The sequence below is a fragment of the Ceratotherium simum genome, chromosome 34 (genome assembly GCF_057802395.1).
Source record: "Ceratotherium simum simum isolate JZ-2026a chromosome 34, ASM5780239v1, whole genome shotgun sequence".
Taxonomy (NCBI): Eukaryota; Metazoa; Chordata; class Mammalia; order Perissodactyla; family Rhinocerotidae; genus Ceratotherium; species Ceratotherium simum.
In genome coordinates, this window is record NC_141933.1 from 15,830,397 (window position 1) to 15,851,798 (window position 21,402).

A 21,402-nucleotide genomic window follows, 5' to 3' on the forward strand; every position below is an offset into this window, starting at 1 on the left:
AGCCCAAATGTTGAATGTCAAGTTGTTTTCCATAAGGGCTCTTGAACAAGTGATTTGATTATGAAATAATCTTAAAAGAGAAAATGGAAGAAAAGTGTAAATGACTTATGTTTTTCACAATATATTTATCCATGCAATATATATTTATTGAATGTCTATAATTTGTACAACACTAGGCTTGGTGATGTAGGGAGATAAAAATGTAAGTAAGGGAGGATGGCTCCCCTTGAACTTACAAATAATAGTGATGCTTATCTGTTGTTAGGCTGCTATAACTATGGACTAGGCATTGTGGTAGGTATTTTACATTATGATCTCATTTAATCCTCACAACAACACTTAGAACTAAGCATAATTATTATCCCCATTTTTCAATTAAAGAAATTGGGACTCAGGGAAATTATATATTGTACAGCATCACAGAGCCAAGAGATGGAATTATTCAAACTACACCATTTAATTGCAAAACTGATTTCACACTGGTACACTGCCCCTCTTCTGCATGTTATAATACAATGTTGATTATGCTCAGTGACATTAGAAATAATTCAAAGCATTATTGAAGTTCAAAAGAGGAAAAGAGAATGAACAAAATGGACACTGCTTGTTAGCTGTTAGAAAAACAACAAGAGAGCCATTCATGCCTTAAGTGCTCTTAATATTTAGGACAGTCTCTAATCACATTTTTCCCTATGCTTGTGACACTGAGGTGGGTTTATATGAATGATTTTTCCTGGAACTCATGCTTCTGGATTAAGATTTTTCTTCAAAGCTCATAATAAATAATAAATATTAAAATTGGGCAAGTTGAAACAAGGCCACACATTGCCTCTTTCTCACCTTCTGACATATGAGTTGGTCTTGGAAAAGAAGTCGAATGGATGCCCTTTGAGAGTTATGTCTGTCCATTAGAAGGTTTTCAAGGAAGCTAGGCGGCTTGCCCTGAATTTCGCTTTAGCTCCTTAGAAGAGAAGAGAAATAAATGGAGACTGGCTTGGTCTTTGCTATTCATCTCCAAACTCACAGGAAGGATTCTTAGATCTCCAACAGCTTACAATCCTATATTTTCCCATACAGCGACAAGCCTGGAGGAGCCCTGTAATAAAACTCTGTTTCCTTCAAGTCCTGCACTTCTCCTGATTGGATATGGATAGAAAAATCAGAATTTGGGAGGGCTTTTTCTGAGGTTTATCCCTGACACTGTCAATCTCAGGCCTATGTCAGCTCTTCACCCATGAGCATTGTTTTCTTTCTTCATTTTCCATCATACCATTAGCTTTTCAGTGTCACATCCACATCCCTGAGTCAGGAGGTATTGTGTGTAAATAAATGTATGAATGAAAGAATGAATGAATGAATAGCTTCTGGCTCTCACCTTAATGACCCCTGCTCTCAAGAATTTCTTGACACTTCCTTGTGAATTTACTGGAAGACTTTAATTTTCCTTCCACTTCTACTGAAAATAGCTTCGAATTCCACAAACTTCCTCTGCCTCTTTTCCTTAAAAAATTCCTATATAATTTAGCTGAACTCTTGGCAGTTAGCAATTAAGTTGTAGATATTTATGGGAAAGACTTGGTAAAAGGGTAGGAAAAAAGAGAATTAGTCCAAATTCTTCTCATTTCTAACTCCAGCTTTGATTAGATTAGATCATGGCTCAGAGTGTGAACTGATATATATGGTCAGTTTGATTCTCCTCTCATTTTTGTAACTCTCAGCAGGGAAAAGCTGTTAGCTCAATGACCTGGGAAAATCGCTCACTGTTGATGGAATTTGTGTTCCTGGCCTATCCCTCCCACTCAGAGTTGCGTGTCTTGTTCTTCCTTGGAGTCAGCCTGATTTATACATTGATCATCAGTGGGAATGTCCTCATTGTGGTGGCCATTCAGACAGAAGCCCGCCTACACACACCCATGTACTATTTCCTGGGCAGCCTCTCAGCGGTAGAAATATGCTACACTGCTGTGGTGGTGCCTCACATCCTGGCCAACATCCTACAGTCAGAGAAAACCATCACTCTCCTGGGCTGTGCCACTCAGATGATTTTCTTCCTCGGACTTGGCAGTGCCGATTGCTTCCTCTTAGCTGCCATGGCCTATGACCGGTATGTTGCTATTTGCCACCCCTTGCAGTACCCTCTCATCATGACTTTAACTCTTTGTGTCCGCTTGGTTGTGGCCTCAGTGGTCATCGGCTTGCTCCTGTCCTTACAACTGGTGGCCTTCATCTTCTCTCTGCCATTCTGTCAGGCTCGGAGTATAGAGCACTTCTTTTGTGATGTGCCACCAGTGATGCATCTTGTTTGTGCCAAGAGCCACATCCATGAGCAGTCAGTGCTGGTGGCAGCCACACTAGCCCTTGCTGTGCCTTTCTTCCTCATCGCCACCTCCTATGCCTTCATTGTGGCTGCTGTGTTCAAGATCCACTCAGCAGCTGGCTGCCACCGTGCCTTCTCTACCTGCTCCTCCCACCTCACTGTGGTCCTGCTGCAGTATGGCTGTTGTGCCTTCATGTACCTGCGTCCCTACTCCATCTACTACCCAAAGCAAGATGAGTTCATCTCACTGGTGTACACATTGGGAACCCCAATGCTCAATCCACTTATCTACACCCTGAGGAACAGTGAGATAAAGGGGACCCTAGGGAGAGTTCTTACCAGGAATTACCTCTCCCAGAATAACTAGAGAAGGGTATAATCTATCAGGCAAGGGTTTTTCCATCTCATTCAAATCCCCATGAAACTGGGATTTCTCTCAATTGATGTTAAAACTGATCTAAAAAAACGGTATAAATTATCTGGATATTAGTTAGCTATATGTGCCAGAGACCGTTAAAATGTTTCTATCATTTTACTTAGTGATTTCTCTTCTAGAAAAGAAATTAACAAATAAGCATACTATAATAGAAAGTGGCAAGTATAAGACTGCATCTCAGGTACCAGCTGGAAACAGATGGCTCATTCAATAGATTTTAACGCAAAAAAACAATAAAGGGAATATGCAGAAGTATAAGTAAGGGAACCAATAATGGATGGCAGTGCACTTACACACTAGCAATAGCAGGAAGCTATTATGATCTGTAGACCTCACAGGTTTAAGAGGGTACAGAATTATCAGAGACCAGTGAGAGCTAGATTTATTGAGCGAAGACACTTGGTAGCAACTGTAGCTTTAGGAAAAAAAAAAAAGCAACTATTGACAGAACTACAGCCATGCAAGGAGAGAGCTGGAAGATAAATACCCCAACCTCTCTCTGCTTGCACCCTCCCATCTCTTGCCCTGTCTCCACATGGCCAAAACCAACTGGAAGAAAGAGGGCAGGATAGACTGAGTGATTCAGTTCTCAGAAGTTAGCCTTTTGGGACAAGGCGGGGCTGAGAAGGACCCTGAGAGTTAGGGACAGAGTAATCAGAAGAATATTGTTTATTATACTATTTTATGTAAAAATAAATATATGTTAACAATCCAATTTCACCATAAAAAAGTATTTTCAAAACAATTACTGAGGAGAGAGGAAGTCAAGATGGCGGCGTAAGCAGACTCTGAACTCACCTCCTCACTGTGTAAATTGGACACAGCCAATTTATAACTATTCGTGGAAAAACTACCCCTGAGACAAAACTGAAAACTGGATAAGAGGAATTCCTGCAACAAAGGGCAGTCCTAATTGAGGTAGAAGAGGCAGAAACTCCCTTTTGGAGAGAAAAAAACGCTGCCTTCACAAGCCGCAGCGCCTCACGGCCGCCTGGGAGCAGCCCTCCCTGGAGGCAGCGGGCCCTGAGCCAGGGAGTGCCCCCGCTGTGGGCATTTTGTGGACCCAGCACAATCGAGACGAGTGGCATAATATCTGACTTTGCCTGCTACTAAAACATTGGGGAGTAGCCCCAGAAAAGCTGGTTCACAAAGAAATTAAAACCGGCCCTTAAAGGGCCCACGTGCAAACTCACCCATTTCAGAAAGCAACGTAAAATCACCAGAAGGAAAGGTGCACAGTGCTTTAGTGAAAAGAGACTCACCTTAGGCCCTGAATGCATCTCGGTGAGAGGTGAGACCTCTCCAAGGAATGGGACATTGGCGGCGGCCATTGTTGTGGCCTGGTGTGGGCGTGCTGAAACAGACGTCATTGGAGTTCTCCCTGGGGCCTGCTACCCCAGGGTCTGCCCCACCCACTAGAGCATCGATTTAATCCAGCTCAGCCAGGGCAGGCAGCCCACCCTAGAGACTGGCCCCACCCAACAACAAGCCCTCAGGCAACTTGTGGGCCTGCATAGTTTGGTGACTGGATTCTCTGCAGCCTGACAACTGAGCCGATTTCAGTGGGGCAGGGCATGCACAAGGAGCGGGTGGATAGTATGGGCTGGTGGTGGAGTGTGTGGGGCTCCAGCCGTGGAGACTGGGTCCGCTTCGGGAGGTCGGGGCGTGCACACGGGGCAGGACTGTGTGACTGTATGTGTGGACCTGTGGGCGGCAGGACTTGTCAGCTGCAGAAGACTTGTGCTTCTCAAAGACCCACATAGGGGGTTTGCCCCACCTTCCTAAGCCTGAAACAATTGGGTGCTTCTGTGACTGAGGCCAGCTCCTCCCAGCTGCAATCCTCAGAGAGCTGACAAGAGACATAATAGGCTAGAGGCTTATAGCAATTGTAAGCCCCTGAGCCTAACAACCTGCCATGCTGGGGGCCTACTCACTTAAAAGAAATACTGCAACACAAATGTGGTATTAGAACTTGCAGCCAATGGTGTTGGGGCTCCCCACACCTGATAAAGTGACTGAAGGGCCCACAACAACTACAAGCAGCTGAGCATTACAACAGCTGACCAGGAGCATAACTCGGCCTCCCTGGGCACCTATAGGGAGATGAAAAATGCCATAACAGAAGGACACACATAGCCCACATAGTGGTCACCCTTGGAACATTGAGAACTGAGAGCCGCACACTGCAGACCTCCTAAGGCATCACTTACATAAGGTCACCTATCCAAAGCAGGAGACGTAGCTGACCTACCTAATACGTAGACACAAGCATGGGGAAAAAGGCAAAATGAGGAGGCAAAGGAATACATTCCAAGTAAGGGAACAGGACAAAACCCCAGAAAAGGAACTAAGTGAAACAGAAATGAGCAACCTACCAGACAGAGAGTTCAAACAAAGAGTGTTAAGGATGCTCACTGATCTGGGGAGAAGAATAGATGAACTCAAAGAATGTCAACAAAGAAATGGAAGATATAAAAAAGAACCAATCAGAAATAAGAATACAATACTGGAAATGAAAAATTCACTAGAGAGACTCAAAAACAGAGTAGAGGATACAGAAGAATGGATCTGCGAGCTGGACGAGAGACTAGAAGAAATTACCAAAGCTGAACAGGTAAAAGAGAGAAGAATTAAAAAGAGTGAGGACAGTCTAAGGGACTTCTGGGACAACATCAAGCACACTAACATCCGTGTTATAGGTGTCCCGGAAGGAGAACAGCAAGACAAATGGGGCAGAGAATGTATTTCAGGAAATAATAGATGAAAACTTCCCTAACCTAAGGAAGGAAACAGACATCCAGGTACAGGAGGCACAGAGAGCCCCAAACAAGATAAACCCAAAGAGGCCCACACCAAGACACATCATAATCAAAATGTCCAGAATTAAAGATAAAGAGAGAATCCTAAAAGCCGCAAGAGAAAAACAAGTTACATACAAAGGAAACCCCATAAGGGTATCAGCTGACTTCTCAGCAGAAACCTTACAGGCTAGAAGAGAGTTGCAGGATATATTTAAAGTGCTAAAAGGAAAAAACTTACAGCCAAGAATACTCTACCCAGCAAGGCTATCATTCAAAATGGAAGGAGAGATCAAAAATGTCCCAGACAAGCAAAAATTAAAGGAGTTTGTCACCAAGAAACCAGTGCTACAAGAAATGTTAAAGGGACTGATTTAAGGGGAAAAGAGAAGACCACAAATAGGAAGAATCATCTATTTCCATGATAAGAGGGTAATGAATACCAACCAATGCACAAAAAAGAGCTTCGACATGTATCAAAAACATAAAATGAGGGAGGAGGGGAGTTAAAGAGTAGAGCTTTCAGACAGAGGTCAAACTAAAGAGACCATCAATTCTGTATAGAAGGAGAAAGGAACAGAGAAGGACTACTAAAACACTGAGGAAAAAAAACTTAAAAAATGGCAGTCAGTACATAGTTATCAATAGCTACTTTAAACGTCAATGGACTAAAGGCTCCAATTAAAAGGCATAGGGTGGCTGATTGGATAAAACAACAAGACCCATATATGTGCTGCATACAAGAGACACACTTGAGACCTAAAGACACTCACAAACTGAAAGTGAAGGGATGGAAAAAGATACTCCACGCAAATGGCAATGAAAAGAAAGCTGGGGTAGCAGTACTCATATCAGACAAAATAGACTTTAAAACAAAAACTCTAAAAAGAGACAAAGAAGGGCATTACATAATGATCAAGGGAACAATCCAACAAGAGGATATAACACTTGTAAATATCTACGCACCCAATGTAGGTGCACCTAAATATATAAAGCAATTATTAACAGACATAAAAAGAGAAATAGATAGTAACACAATAATAGTAGGGAACTTTAACACTCCACTTACACCAACGGATAGATCATCCAAAGAGAAGATCAATAAGGAAACATTGGCCTTAGATGACACACTAGAACAGATGGACCTAGTACATGCATACAGAGCGTTCCATCCAAAAACTGAAGAATACACGTTCTTTTCAAATGCACATGGAACATTCTCCAGGACTGATCACATGTTAGGCCACAAAACAAGCCTCCAGAAATTTAAGAAGATTGAAATAATACCAAGCATCTTTTCTGAACACAATGGTATGAAACTGGAAATCAACTATAGGAAGAAAATCAGAAAAGCCACAAATTCATGGAGATTAAACAAAATGCTACTGAACAACGACTGAGTCAACAAAGAAATCAAAGAAGAAATCAAAAAATACCTGGAGACAAATGAAAATGAAAATACCACATGCCAGAATTTATGGGATATAGTGAAAGTGGTTCTGAGAGGGAAGTTTATAGCAATACAGGCCTATCTCAACAAACAAGAAAAATCTCAAATAAACAATCTAACAATGCACCTAAACGAACTGGAAAAATAAGAAGAAACCAAGCCCAAAATCAGTAGAAGAAGGGAAATAATAGAAATCAGAGCAGAAATAAATGAAATAGAGACTAAAAAAATAACAGAAAAAATTAATAAAACCAAGAGCTGGTTCTTTGAAAAGATAAACAAAATTGACAAACTTTTAGCTAGACTCACCAAGAAATAAAGGGAGAAGGCACAAATAAGTAAAATCAGAAATGAAAAAGGAGAAGTTACAACAGACACCTCAGAAATACAAAAGATTATAAGAGAATACTATGAAAAGCTATATGCCAACCAATTTGACAATGGAAGAAATGGATAAATTCTTAGAATCATACAACATTTCAAAACTGGATCAAGAAGAAGTAGAAAATTTGAATAGACCAATCACCAGTAAGGAGATCGAAACAGTAATCACAAACCTCCCCAAAAATAAAAGTCCAGGACCAGACGGCTTCCCTGGTGAATTCTACCAAACATTCAAAGAAAACTTAATACCTATCCTTCTCAAACTCTTCCAAAAAATTGAGGAGGGGGGGAAGCTCCCTAACTCATTCTATGAAGCCAACATTACCCTGATACCAAAACCAGATAAAGACAACACAAAAAAAGAAAATTAGAGGCCAATATCACTCATGAACATCGATGCAAAAATCCTCAACAAAATACTAGCAAATCCCATACAACAATATGTTAAAGAGATTATACACCATGATCAAGTGGGATTTAGTCCAGGTATGCAGGGATGGTTCAACATTGCAAATCAATCAACGTAATACACCACATTAATAAAATGAAGAATAAAAATCACATGATCATCTCAATAGATGCAGAGAAAGCATTTGACAAGATACAGCATCCATTTATGATAAAAACTCTGAATAAAATGGGTATAGAAGGAAAATACCTCAATTTAATAAATGCCATATATGAGAAACCCACAGCTAATATCCTCAATGATGAGAAACTGAAAGCTATCACTCTAAGAACAGGAACCAGACAAGGATGCCCACTGTCACCACTCTATATAACATAGTACTGCAAGTCCTAGCCAGAACAATCAGGAAAGAGAAAGAAATAAAAGGGATCCAAATTGGAAAGGAAGAAGTGAAACTGTCACTATTTGCAGATGACATGATTTTATATACAGAAAACCCTAAAGAATCCACCAGAAAACTTTTAGAATAAATGAATATGATAAAGTTGCAGGATACAAAATCAACATACAAAAATCAGTTGCATTTGTATACACTAACAACGAAGTAGCAGAAAGAGAAATTAAGAAAATCCCATTTACAATTGCAACAAAAAGAATAAAATACCTAGGAATAAACTTAACCAAAGAGGAGAAAGGGCTGTACACGGAAAACTATAAAACATTGCTGAAAGAAATTGAAGAAGACACAAAGAAATGGAAAGATATTCCGTGCTCTTGGATTGGAAGAATTAACATAGTTAAGATGTCCATACTTCCTAAAGCAATCTATAGATTCAACGCAATCCCTATCAAAGTTCCAACAACACTTTTCACAGAAATACAACAAAGAATCCTAAAATTTATATGGAACAACAAAAGACCCCAAATAGCTAAAGGAATCCTGAGAAAAAAGAACAAAGCTGGAGGTATCACACTCCCTGATTTCAAAATATATTACAAAGCTATAGTAACCAAAACAGCATGGTACCGGCACAAAAACAGATGCACAGATCAATGGAATAGAATCAAAAGCCCAGAAATAAACCCACACATCTATGGACAGCTAATCTTTGACAAAGGAGCCAAGAACATACAATGGAGAAAAGAAAGTCTCTTCAACAAATGGCGTTGGGAAAACTGAATAGCCACATGCAAAAAAATGAAAGTAGACCCTTACCTTACACCACACACAAAAATGAACTCCAAATAGATTAAAGACTTGAATGTAAGACATGAAACTATGAAACTTGTAGAAGAAAACATAGGCAGTACGCTCTTTGACATCGGTCTTAGCAACATATTTTTAAGCACCATGTCTGACCAGGCAAGAGAAACAGTAGAAAAAATAAACAAATGGGACTACATGAGACTAAAAAGCTTCTGTACAGCAAAGGAAACCATCAACAAAACGAAAAGACAACCTAACAATTGGAAGAAGATATTTGCAAACCATACATCTGATAAGGGCTTAATCTCCAAAATATATAAAGAACTCATGCATCTCAACAACAAAAAAACTACCAATCCAATTAAAAAATGGGCAAAAGACCTGAACAGACATTTCTCCAAAGAAGATATACAGATGGCCAACAGACACAGGAAAAGATGTTCAACATCATTTACTATCAGGGAAATGCAAATCAAAACTACAATGAGATATTCAACTCAAGCCCGTCAGAATGGCTATAATTAACAAGACAAAAAACAACATATGTTGGAGAGGATGTGGAGAGAAGGGAACTCATACACTGCTAGTGGGAGTGCAAACTGGTGCAGCCACTATGGAAAACAGTATGGAGATTCCTCAAAAAATCAAGGATAGAACTACCATATGATCCAGCTACTCCACTGCTGGGTATTTACCCAAAGAACTTGAAAACACCGATCCGTAAAGATACATGAACCCCTGTGTTCATTGCAGCGTTAACCACAATAGCCAAGACTTGGAAGCCACCTAAGTGCCCATCAAGGGACGAATGGATAAAGAAGATGTGGTATCTATACCCAATGGAATACTACTCAGCCATAAGAAACGATGAAATCCAGCCATTTGTGTCAACATGGATGAACACTGAGGGCATTATGCAAAGTGAAATAAGTCAGAGGGAGAAGATCGAATACCGTATGATTTCCTTCATTAAGTAGTAGATAATAACAACAATAAACAAACACATAGAGACAGAGATTGGATTGGTGGTTATCAGAGGGGAAGGGCGAAGGGAGGAGGGTGAAAGGAATAATTCGGCACATGTGTGTGGTGATGTGTTGTTATTAGTATTTGGGTGGTGAACATGATGTAATCTACGCAGAAATAGAAGTATAATGATGTACACCTGAAATTTATACAATGTTATAAACCAATGTTACTGCAATAAACAAAAAATTAAAAAAAGAACAATTACTATATGGAAGAATATTATGCAGCCTTAAATTTGTGTTTCAAATACTAGTTATTAGTAATAGCTAACATTAATTGTTTACTGTGCACTGTAAAAATATATATTTTCTTAATCTTCAAAAATCCTATGGAGTAAGACAGTTATTATTTTACTTCCAGTGATGGAACTGAGTCACAGAGAGTTTAAGTAATTGGTGGGAGTTCACGCAGCTAATACATGATGGAGCTGGAATCTGAAATTTGAACGCAGTGATTCCCGCTTCAGAGGCAACGTTTATTTGCCTGCTAAAATAATGATGAGTATCTTTTCATAGGCTTACTGGCCTTTTGAATATCTTCTTTTGTGAAGTATTGCGTTAAGAGTTTGTCAATTTTAATTGGGTTGTTTATTTTTTTTGAGCTTATTATATACTCTGAATATAATTCCTTTGTCAGATATTTTTGTTGTTAACATTTTCTTCCTAATTTTGACTTAAACTTCTCATTTATATTTTTTGATGAGCAGAATTGTTTTCTAAAAGAAATCTAATTTATCATCATTTCCCTGATGGTGATGACTTTTGGGTCCTATTCAAGAAATGCTTTCCTCTTCAAGTTTGTGAAGACATTTTCCTATGCTTTCTTCTAAAATGCTTGATAGTTTTAGCTAACACATTTATGTCTATGACATATCACAAATTAATTTTTATGTATTGTATAAACTAAAGGTAAATGTTTATATTCTCCACACTATATATAGTTATTTTGGTGCTATTTATTTTAAATATTTTTGTTTCCTTGTTGAACTGCTCTTGTACCTTTGTGGAAAATCAACTGAATGTGTATGTGTGTATGTGTGTGTGTGTGTGTGTGTGTGTTTAATTCTTAACAATCTATTCTGGTACACTAATAAATTTTTCTATCCTTACGTAGCACCAAGGGTCTTAATTATTGTAGCTTTTTAGTAGCTCTTCAATTTAGCTCTTGAAATCTAAGAGCATAAGCCTTCCAAATTTGTTCTTCTTTTCTTAGATTATCTTGCTATCCTAAGTCAATTTTATTTCTTTCTAAAATTTGTAAAAAGAAGTGAAAAGATCTTATTTTGGTGTACATTGACTCTTTAGAGATCAATTTGAATATAATTGATATATTAATATTGAATCTTTAATCCATAAACTTGGCATATTTTTTATTTATTGGTATCCTTAATTTTTCTTAGTACTGTTTTGTAGTTTTCTGTACAGATATCTTATATATTTTTTCATGAAATTCATGCCTAGGCTGTTGTGGTTTTTTAATGCTATTGTAAATGTCTTTTCTTATTTTAGTTTTCAGTTGTTTTCGATCAGTATATAGAAAAACTACAAATATCCATTGACCTAGTATCCATGACTTAAATAAATTCACTTATTAATTCTAGCAGTTTGCAAATTCTTTCAGATTTTCTATGTACATGATCATGTCATCTGTAAATAAAAATAATTATATTTCTTCCTTCTGAAATTGACTGTTATGGTAGTAGTGTCCCCCTGAGAATCTTGCCTTCTGTTATCTATACCCTTATGTATAACCCTCTCACAATAATTCTGAACTTGAAATATCCAATGTGACATCAGCAAACCTGATGCAAAATAAAGGCTTGATAAACACTTGCACATTGGAGCTTGCCTTCTTTGAATCATGAGACCATTATGCCATAAAAAAAATGAAAGGGAAGACTATGTTGAGTGAGGGGCCCCACTGCCCTATGTAAACTCTTTTTCCTAGACTCTCAATTTTACGCAGCCAGGAAGCCAGCTAAGAAAGATACTCAGTTGAAAATATGTGCCAATTTTTATATAAATGGAAGAACTTCTCACAAAACAGACCCAGGGAGTTGAGCTAACATCTGTAAGTCACAAAGGATTAGGAAACCAGTCCCAGAGAGCATAATTGGGCTGTCATAAAAGAACCTTCCCTGCTGCCAGTAGACGACTTTGGCAATGCGCCCAGTTAAATTCAGAATTGCTATGGACTATGTGCCTCCTATTCCTCCTCCTAATCAAATGGCAGTGTCTACCCTGGTCATAGTTGGGAACTGATGCTAATTACAAGATCCAGGATTTTGAGTCTGGGTTATAATTTCTATCATTAAGATTTGTTTTATGACACAACATATGTTTCATTGTGATGTCTCATGTGGCTTTGAAAAGAATGTGCATCCTGTATATGTTGAGTGTAGTCAGTTAGGTTAACTTAGCTAATGGTGTGGTTCTAATCTCCTATATCTTCATGTACTTTTGTCTACTTGTGTTATCAATTACTGATAGAAGTGGGTTAAAATCCACAACTATGATTGCAGATTTGTAAATTTCTCCCTTTAGTTCTGACAATTTTTGTTTCTTGTATTTTGGAGCTCTGTTATTAGATTTATACATATTTAGCATTGTTGTGTCTTGTTGATGGATTAACTAATTTTATTAGTTAATAAAATTAATAAATAATTTATTGATGGATTAATTAATTTTAGTATTAAGCAATGTTCTTTTCTATTACTGGTAATATCCCTGGTCCAGAAATCTGCTTTGTCAGATCTTAATTTATCCACATGGTCTTTTTTATGACTAGCATTAGCATGATATGTATTGTTCTTCCATTTGATGTCTACCATATTTTCTCAAACATAAGGTGAACCTCTTGCAAAGAGCATACAGTTCATACTTTTCTTGTTAATCCCATCTGATTGGAGTATATACATACCATCTTCTCACATGTTTTTTATTCTTCCGTTCTCTTCTTTGTTCCTTGGTTTCTCCTTCCCAGCCTCTTTTCGAATTTACAGAACATTTTTTTATTCTATCAGCTTTTTAGCTGTAACTTTTGTATTATATTTTGTAGTTTCATTCTTATCACAGCCTACCGGGAATTATTATGATACTGCTGCAGTAAATATGTAGAGACTTTTAAATATATAATTCATTTTCTGCCACCATATTTGTATTCTTATTGTAATATTCTGCTTATAAATTCCATCATAGATAGTATTTTTGTTTTAAATAGTCAATAGTTTTTAAAGGAATTCTAAAAGTAGTCTTTTCCTTTTTTATCCTCATTTTAAGAATACTTTCACTGGATATACAATTCTAGAAATGTGCTTTTTTTCTTTAATCTCTTTAAAGATGCTATTCTATTGTCTTTTGGTTCCCATTTTTCTGATGACAAATCACTTGTATTCTTGTGTTTTTTCCCCACATGAATGTAAAATTTTTTTCTCTCTGCCTTTGATTCTCAGCCATATCACTATGATGGCCCTAAGGTGCCGGGGGTTCTATGAATTAAAATAAAATAAAATGGAGACCAGGCTTGAAAAATCCCCTGACCACACAAAACCAGTTAGGCTATATAAGCAAAACTTAATCTAGCTTATTTCATGAATGTAAGTGAAATTTAGATAATTCTTTATAAATGCCTCTGATAATCATAAACGAAATTTAAATTATCTTCCTAAAGTGGTGTAAAATAATCAATTTTAACCAATCCCCTGCCATCTAGAAACTCCCACTGTAATAACCAATCATTGTAAAGGTTAAACAACTTCCTCATTCTCACTTTATCGGCCATCCCGTAACAACACGCCTCTGAGCTTCTAACGACTGTCAGTTTGAAGTCTCCCTGTTTGCGAACGGTTTGTTTCTTGCTCAATGAAATATACGTATCAAATAAAGCTATCTGAATTTTCTCTTGACAAATCTATTTAATAACACATCCCAAATGCAAAATACGTTCAACCTACCCCACATTCCCCAAAACCTCAACCCATTATAGCATCAACTCCTCAAGTCCAAAATCTCATCTAAATATCATTAGCTCAGAAATACCAAATCTCACCATCTAAATCAAGTTCTAGATGAGACTCTGGGTATGAAGCATGCTGGGGCAAATTCCTCTCCATCTATGGACCTACAAAACTGGAAAACAAAGTTATCTGCTCCCAAAATACAATGGTAGGAGAGGCACAGGATAACAGTTACAGACATTTCTATCCAAAAAGAGAGAAAAAGGAAGAAATAAAAGAGTTATTGGTCCTAACCAATTTTGAAATTGAAGAAGGCAATCTCCATTAGTTTTCAAGGGCTGGAAATAATCCTCTGTAGCTCATAGCTTCTCCCTCTGGACCCAAGGTATCACTCTCTGAGGTCCAAGGCACCACTCTTGAAGCTCATGGCTCTGCCCCCAGAGTCATCTTTCCTTTTTCAAAAAACATAGCACATGTTTGCAGCTGAGTAGTGTTATCAGCCTGTTTCCTGCTTGCAGAATTCTGGGAATTCAACAGTCTTTTCTTTCTTCCTTCCTTCCTTCCTTCCTTCCTTCCTTCCTTCCTTCCTTCCTTCCTTCCTTCCACCCTTCCTTCCTTCCTTGTATATTGAATATGATTTTATTTGACTGGCGATTTTACTTTGGTTTAAGCAAAAAGTGTTTATTATCATGTATTCTGTGGTTTCAAAAATTGTTGGAATGGCTGAAAAAGCAGATGAAGCTTCCAGGAACAATTTCTGGTCCCAGCATTTCACTGATTCTGCCAGAATCAGAAAGCCACCAAACCAAGAAGCTGCTTGCTATAAAATCTTGCCCCCTGAGCTGTGATCCATGTCAGCAAAATGGATGACTTGCTCCCCTTTTTCTTTTTTTTTAATTCTAGTAAACTCTCTTAACATGAGATGTACCCTTTTAACAAATTATTAACTGCACAATACAGTATTCTTAACTAAGAAACAGTGTTGTACAGATCTCTAGAACTTATTATCTCGTATAAGTGAAACTTTACACCCATTGAATAGCAGCTCCTCATTTTTCTCTGCCCCCAGCCCCTGACAACCATGATTCCCCTCTTTGTTTCTATCATTTTGACTATTTTGGATATCTCACGTAAAGTTCATTTTTCTAGGCATTTCTCTTGCATTTGTGTTTCCTACACTTGGATGGCAGGACTTTCTGTTAATTTGTTCATAAAACCACAAATTGGATTTCTCAGGTAAGACTAAAACAAAAGAACAAGTATAGGATAACATTCAATTGACTGTACTTTGCACAAAATCTTTATACTTTCTAAATGTAATGACATCAATTATTGACTAAATATTATCTTTGCATATCCAGTCTTTTTTTTTTTTTTTTATAAGGAGGACTAGCCCTGAGCTAGCATCCAATGCCAATCCTCCCCATTTTTTTCTTGAGGAAGATTGACCCTGAGCTAACATCCATGCTCCTCTTCCTCTACTTTATATGGGACGCTGCCACAGCATGGCTTAACAAGCAGTGTGTCGGCGTGCGCCCAGATCCGAACCTGCGAACCCTGGGCCGCTGAAGCAGAGCATGGGCACTTAACCGCTGCATCACCAGGCCAGCCCCAGTAGGAGTATCCAGTCTTAAAAATCACTTAAAATTGTTTTTATGTCAGTTTCTCTTTTTTAGTTTGTGAGTGCGTTGAGGGCATGGACCGTGAATTATTCATCCTTGTAGTCCCAGGGACAGACTCCAAGCCTGGTAATTTGAAGGTTTACAATAGAAATTTGTTGAAAAAGACAAATAGGAGAATGATTCAGGGAAATACAAGCATACAGGTACAGATTTATGCCTCTCCTCTGTGAAAACTTCTCAAGGTTTTCATAAAAGTTTGTGATCCTCTTTTTTTAACCAATTATCTTTTGTGTCCCAAACTTAATCCTAATTTACTTTCTCAGGCAAACTCCCAACTAGCATACAAGTCTATTCCTAGCCAAATCAGGTTCCCCGTGACTCACTGCTGATAGAACTTTACCTTAGAATGGATACAGCCTCCTGTGGAACCTACAAGTCAGAGGTAATAGAGGACCATTGACGATCAATTTAAACCAAATGGCCTGGGTCTAACCCTGATGATTCTTATTATATCAAATAGGGGCTAAATGAAGCCAGAATAAAGAGAAAAATACAGACCTGCTCAACTGATGTTTATGTAACTGAGAAGATTCTGGCATCATGTTAAGCATGAAGGTTTAATAGGCAAGACAATTTATTTTCCTTACAATAAAAAAGCTTTTTTTTCTTCCTAAAATGACAGTTACTACAAAATGTTAAAGCAATACAGGGTATAATATAAATCACTTTATCCCATGAAAAAAAACCACTGGTTTTGGTTACATTGCTGAGTAACAAACCACCCCAAAATGTAGGTGTTTAAAACAATAACAGCCATTTTATTACTATCTCTCACAGTTCTAGGAGCTGACTGGACTCAGCCAGGCAGTTTTCACTTGGTGTCTCATGTCCTTTTGGTCAGAGCTGAGGCTGGTATCAGCTGAACGTTCAATCGCCCACACGTTGGGTGACTGGCTGGGAAGACTCAAAGATCTGTGGGCTGGAACAACTGGGCTCCTTGGGCCTCTCTCTCTAACTCTATGTGATCCCTGCACATGGTCTCTCCAGCATGGCAGCTTCACAGTAGCGGGGATTCTTACACGGTAATTCAGGGCTCCAATGGTGCATGTCCTGAGAGAGAAGTGCCAGGTGGAAGCTGTGCTGGCTTTTCCTAGATAGTCTTGGAAATCATGCAGCACCATTCCTGGGCTACGCTATTAGTCAAAGCAGTCCCCAAAGCCCTCCAGGTTCAAGGGGAGGCACACGGACTCCACTTCTTGTTGGTAAAGTGGCAAGGTTCTTCAAGAGTGTGTGGGATGGAAAATATTGTTGTGTTCATTTTTGGAAAATACAATCTATCACAACCACTGATAATATTTTCTTCAGTCTCCTACCAGGCATCCCTTTCTGCATATTCTGTTTTACATAAATGGGTTTTAATGAGACATACTGTTATAAAACCTTCCTTGTTACTATTAGATCAATTGTTATATTACAGGAAAAGAAACTGAGGTTAGTAACATGGCTTGTCACACAATGAGTTAGCTGCAGAGCTGGGCTAAATACCAAGTCTCTCAGTTACAAATCTAAGACTCTCTACTATTTCACATGGAATAATGAAAGCAGAGTTGCGTGATGTTTCGTGTTGGAGCTGTGGGGGTGATAGTGTGGATTTTGAGGTCCTTGAGAAAGGCAGGACTGTTAAGAGGCTAGTTTGGTAATCCATATAAAAGCAGGTGGAATGTAAACTCAAATTAAGTGTAAAAGTTTGAGATACCATAGAGAAAGGTAGGTGGCTGACCGTATATTTCCTCTTAAAAAGGTTGGATTTTTGTAAGTTTGGAAAAGAATAGAAGTCAGCTTAGACTGGGGACAAATAAACCTAGTTTGGTAGGACAGGTAGCTTGGTGCTGGAAGCCAGGGAACAGTTATAAAAAAAAAAGAACGCTTTCTTTATTTGACTGTCTATAATATACTAGGCACTATTGCAATTGTCTAATATCCGTGTCCATTTGGCCACAAACAGCTTTTGGATGTTGGGATTATTATTCCCATGTTGCAGATGAAAAAGAAGAGTTTCAATGCTATAATATTTCCCTTAGATCACACAAATGGATCACAACATACTGAAAAGCCAGGATTTACACACAGATCTTTATGTTACAGTGCAATTTTTTTAGAAACTGGATTCAATAACGAGTAATAGTTTGCTGCCAATCTGGAAATATTTACAAAGAGGATTTGGAGAGGGAAAAAGAATACACTTTTGTGGGCAGCTACAGAGTATTCATAAGACGAATGTCTGCAAAACATCTCCATCAATCAGTAGGCATCTAGATTCACAAAATCCCAGGGCTGGACTGGAATTCAGAGTTCATGTGGTTCAGTGATTCTTTAGCACATCAGGGTCACCTGAGGAGTGTTTTCAGAATACAAGTGTCTGATTCCTTCACCATAGTCTGGGTTCGTAGATCCAGGGTGGGATTTGGAAGGAGAGTAGTCAAACCTGGTTTGTAGCCTTTCTCAGCCTCAGAGAAGTCTGAGGTTTGACCCTCAGTCTAATCTCCTTTGCAACTAATTCAAAAACTATATAGGTGTACACTGCATCCAAGATACATGACAGTCCTGCTAAAATGGCTTTGCAGTGACTCGAGCACTTGTATGTGTTTGTTAAAATTGGTTATGGAGGAATCTGTAACTGATGAGTAACCTGTATTTGCTGAGATGCAGCTGCACCAGAAAACGGGTGGTAGTCACATACCTCTGAGGGGGCTGTCAATAAGCACGGCATAGTGCCTAAGGAACCCCAGAGCTGAAGATTCCCTGAACACAGGTGGTCCACACCACTCAGCACTCTCTCTCATGACCATGCACTTTCCAAGTATGGAATGATTGGGATATTTAGAAGGTGTGGCTGGGAATCATAGGACCTTTACTCCGCTGTCACTGTGTGTGTTGTGGGACTCTCCTGGTTTTTTTCATAAAACTCTCTTAAAACTTGATTCTTGGTGTATCTTGTGAGTTTAACCGCCGAGCTAAACCCAAGACCCTTGCAGCTGGTTGAGTAGAGAAGGCTTCACAAGGTCTGAGGATGTGAATTTTGAAAAAGTTCCTCCAAGTAATTCTGATGTACACCCTCACTTGGAAGCAACTTGGACCAATGGCCTCATTTTATAGATGAGAAAATAGGCTTAAGAGTGTGAGCTGACATGCTCAAAGTCTCACAGCTACCTGGGGACAGGGTCAGAACCAGAACTGATGTCTTCCATATGCATGCTCTCTGCTTTTCCATTGAAATAACGTTTATGAAAATGTGGTTTCACAACACTCGACCCATGAGCCACTCTGTGATGAATGAGGCTCTGTATGATTGAATGAGTTTAGTTTTCAGAAATGCTGCATACCATCTTACCCTCCTGGAGATTTATACTACACTAAAGGCTCTGAGAAGTTGTCTAGGTAAGACATTTTACTTCATTTAACTCAGACTTGCCCCAAACTATTTGAATATCAGATCCTTCATTTTTATAACTGTTAAACATCTCACTGAATAGTACCTTGGTGAAACAAACTTTGATAAAAGCTGACCTAGAGAAGTCTAGATTGAATAAAGGAATTAGTAATAATTGTCTTCAAAGCTGTAAAAGCTGGACTGTAGGTACAACATGCACTTGTTATTGTCTAAGTTATAAACACTTTGCACCAAAGATTGTAGTAACATAGATTATAAAGAGGTGTGTCATTGTTGTGACTTTACTATGGGGGTTAGAGTTCTTGCTTCCAAGAACAGAGCTATGTGCAAAAGCCCCAATGCCTCAGAAGTTGGAATAGAAGGCAGATATCTGAAAGTTCATCAAAAGCTGAACCATCACAACTATGCCACAAACTTTGGGCGGAATCATCCATCTGGTTATAGCGATAAAAGGAATTTAAATGCCTAGGGCATCAAAGGGAGGAAGATTTTCCTACTGATGAGCTTCCTCAGAGCACATTTCATGTCCTTGTTCCTCAGGCTATAGATGAAGGGGTTCACCATTGGTGTCACCACAGTGAACGCTACTGCACCAATCTTATCTCTGTCATCATGGTGAGTGGATGAAGGGAAAAAGTAAACCCCTACAATGGTTCCATAGAAGAGCAATACAACTGTCAGGTGAGAGCCACAGGTGGAGAAGGCTTTCCACTTTCTCTCTGCGGATGAGATTCTCAGGACAGCTCTGACAATGCAGATGTAGGAGAAGAGGATGAGGGCGAAGGGGAAGGTAATGACTGATAAGCCCACAATGAACAATGCAAGCTCATTGATCACTGTGTCTGACCAGGACAGTTTGAGCAGAGGGGCCAAGTCACAGAAGAAATGTGGGAGAGTATGGCTATCACAAAAAATCAGTCTAAGGAACAGAAGGGTGTGTGTCAGGGCAACAATATTGCTGAGGACCCATGGGATGACTGTGAGAAAAATGCAGATCCTAGGTTGGATGATGGTCATATAGTTCAGAGGGTGGCAGATAGCCACAAAACGGTCATAGGCCAGGACCCCCAAGAGGAAATTGTCAATGACAACAAACACAATAGCAAAGTACATCTGTGTGATGCAGCTTTCATAGGAGATGGATTGACTCTTGGTGTGAATATTCATCAGCATTTTGGGGACTGAGGTGGAAATAGAGGAAATATCAGCAAAGGATAGATTGGCAAGGAAGAGATACATGGGAGTGTGAAGGTAAGAATCCAAGCCGATGGCCAGAATGATGACCCCATTCCCAACCACAGTGACCAGGTACCTACCCAGGAAAAGCACAAAGAGGAGCTTCTGCTGCTCAGGTTGGTTGGAGAGTCCCAGGAGAAGGAATTCAGAGATGGTGGTTTGGTTTCCTTGATGCATGTTTCTGCTGATCTGAGGAAAGGAACACAGGTCTTCATACCCCTACAGGAAACCCCAATATGGTACCATTCAGTTGCAGCGATTGCAAGGAGGTTGGCATTCCTTCTGGGATGAAGGAGAATGAAGGGTGGAAAGGGACCACTTAATAAGGAACTATGTCAACAGTGCAGAGACTCAGGAAATGCTTTAGAAAGAAAAGACAGAGACACGATAGATACTTCTCATTGAACAGGTTTTAAACCTAACATGATTCTGAATGTGATTTTTACAGTTGGCTCCAAATGTAGTTAAATGCCCCAAATTGAGGACAATAGGTGAGGTGTACTCTGTATTCTAAAGATACTAGATACCTGAGGAGGAAATACTAAAAATTACCAAAATGTCCCTAAGACTTTTACCACCATTCACCTTCATCTTTTAAATCTAAGAAGATAGAAATTTGAAGAGTTATTAATGTGAAGAGTTTGTGGAAGTAGAAACAATGGAGGGTTAGTAATGCATATAGGAATATACAGTTGTGTGGTGCTTCTTCCCACTCAAGTTAGTGGGAGGACTCCAAAAGAATTGTTTTTGGAAAACATTCAAGAAGAGGAGACCAGAATTTTACTTCCTTTACGGCTAGATGTTAGGTAAACAGAGAAAGTTTAGGGGACATACAAAAACCTAAAGACTTGTGTTTGCCTCTCAGTTTTAAAAGTAGAAGCCTCACTGGATTAGCCCACTATGGCAGGGGTATGAGTAAAACCTGGTAGGGCAATCCTGCATCCTCATCCATAGCATAGTATGAATATGTGAGCTTCCTATAGGCGAAGTGAATGCTGTAGAAGGTGGTTGGGCTCAAGCCACCTTGTTAGGACTCCAACCAAGGAGCAGCCTGCTAGAGTGGAGGAGGCTGTAGCAGTAAGAGGTCATGGAGCGGTTCTCTTATGAA

The 21,402-nt window shown here is 39.1% G+C and overlaps 2 protein-coding genes across 2 annotated transcripts; one reads left to right on the forward strand and one right to left on the reverse strand.

The window, feature by feature from the left end:
* Window positions 1-1,739: 1,739 nt before the first annotated feature.
* On the forward strand, window positions 1,740-2,684 carry LOC101394755 (olfactory receptor 10W1-like). Its single transcript, XM_004437389.3, has one exon. The coding sequence runs from the start codon at window positions 1,740-1,742 to the stop codon at window positions 2,682-2,684; it is 945 nt and encodes a 314-aa protein (XP_004437446.3).
* Window positions 2,685-19,523: 16,839 nt separating this feature from the next.
* Window positions 19,524-20,495, reverse strand: LOC101394497 (olfactory receptor 1S1-like). The gene has a single exon (XM_004437388.2). It carries the CDS (start codon window positions 20,469-20,471, stop codon window positions 19,524-19,526), a length of 948 nt encoding a protein of 315 aa, XP_004437445.2. The 5' UTR covers window positions 20,472-20,495.
* Between the last annotated feature and the right edge of the window lie 907 nt (window positions 20,496-21,402).

What these genes read in the sequence shown, in the direction of transcription:
- LOC101394755 (XM_004437389.3), top strand. Translation starts at nt 1,740, where the DNA reads ATGACCTGGGAAAATCGCTCACTGTTGATGGAATTTGTGTTCCTGGCC.
- LOC101394497 (XM_004437388.2), bottom strand. Translation starts at nt 20,471, where the DNA reads ATGCATCAAGGAAACCAAACCACCATCTCTGAATTCCTTCTCCTGGGA.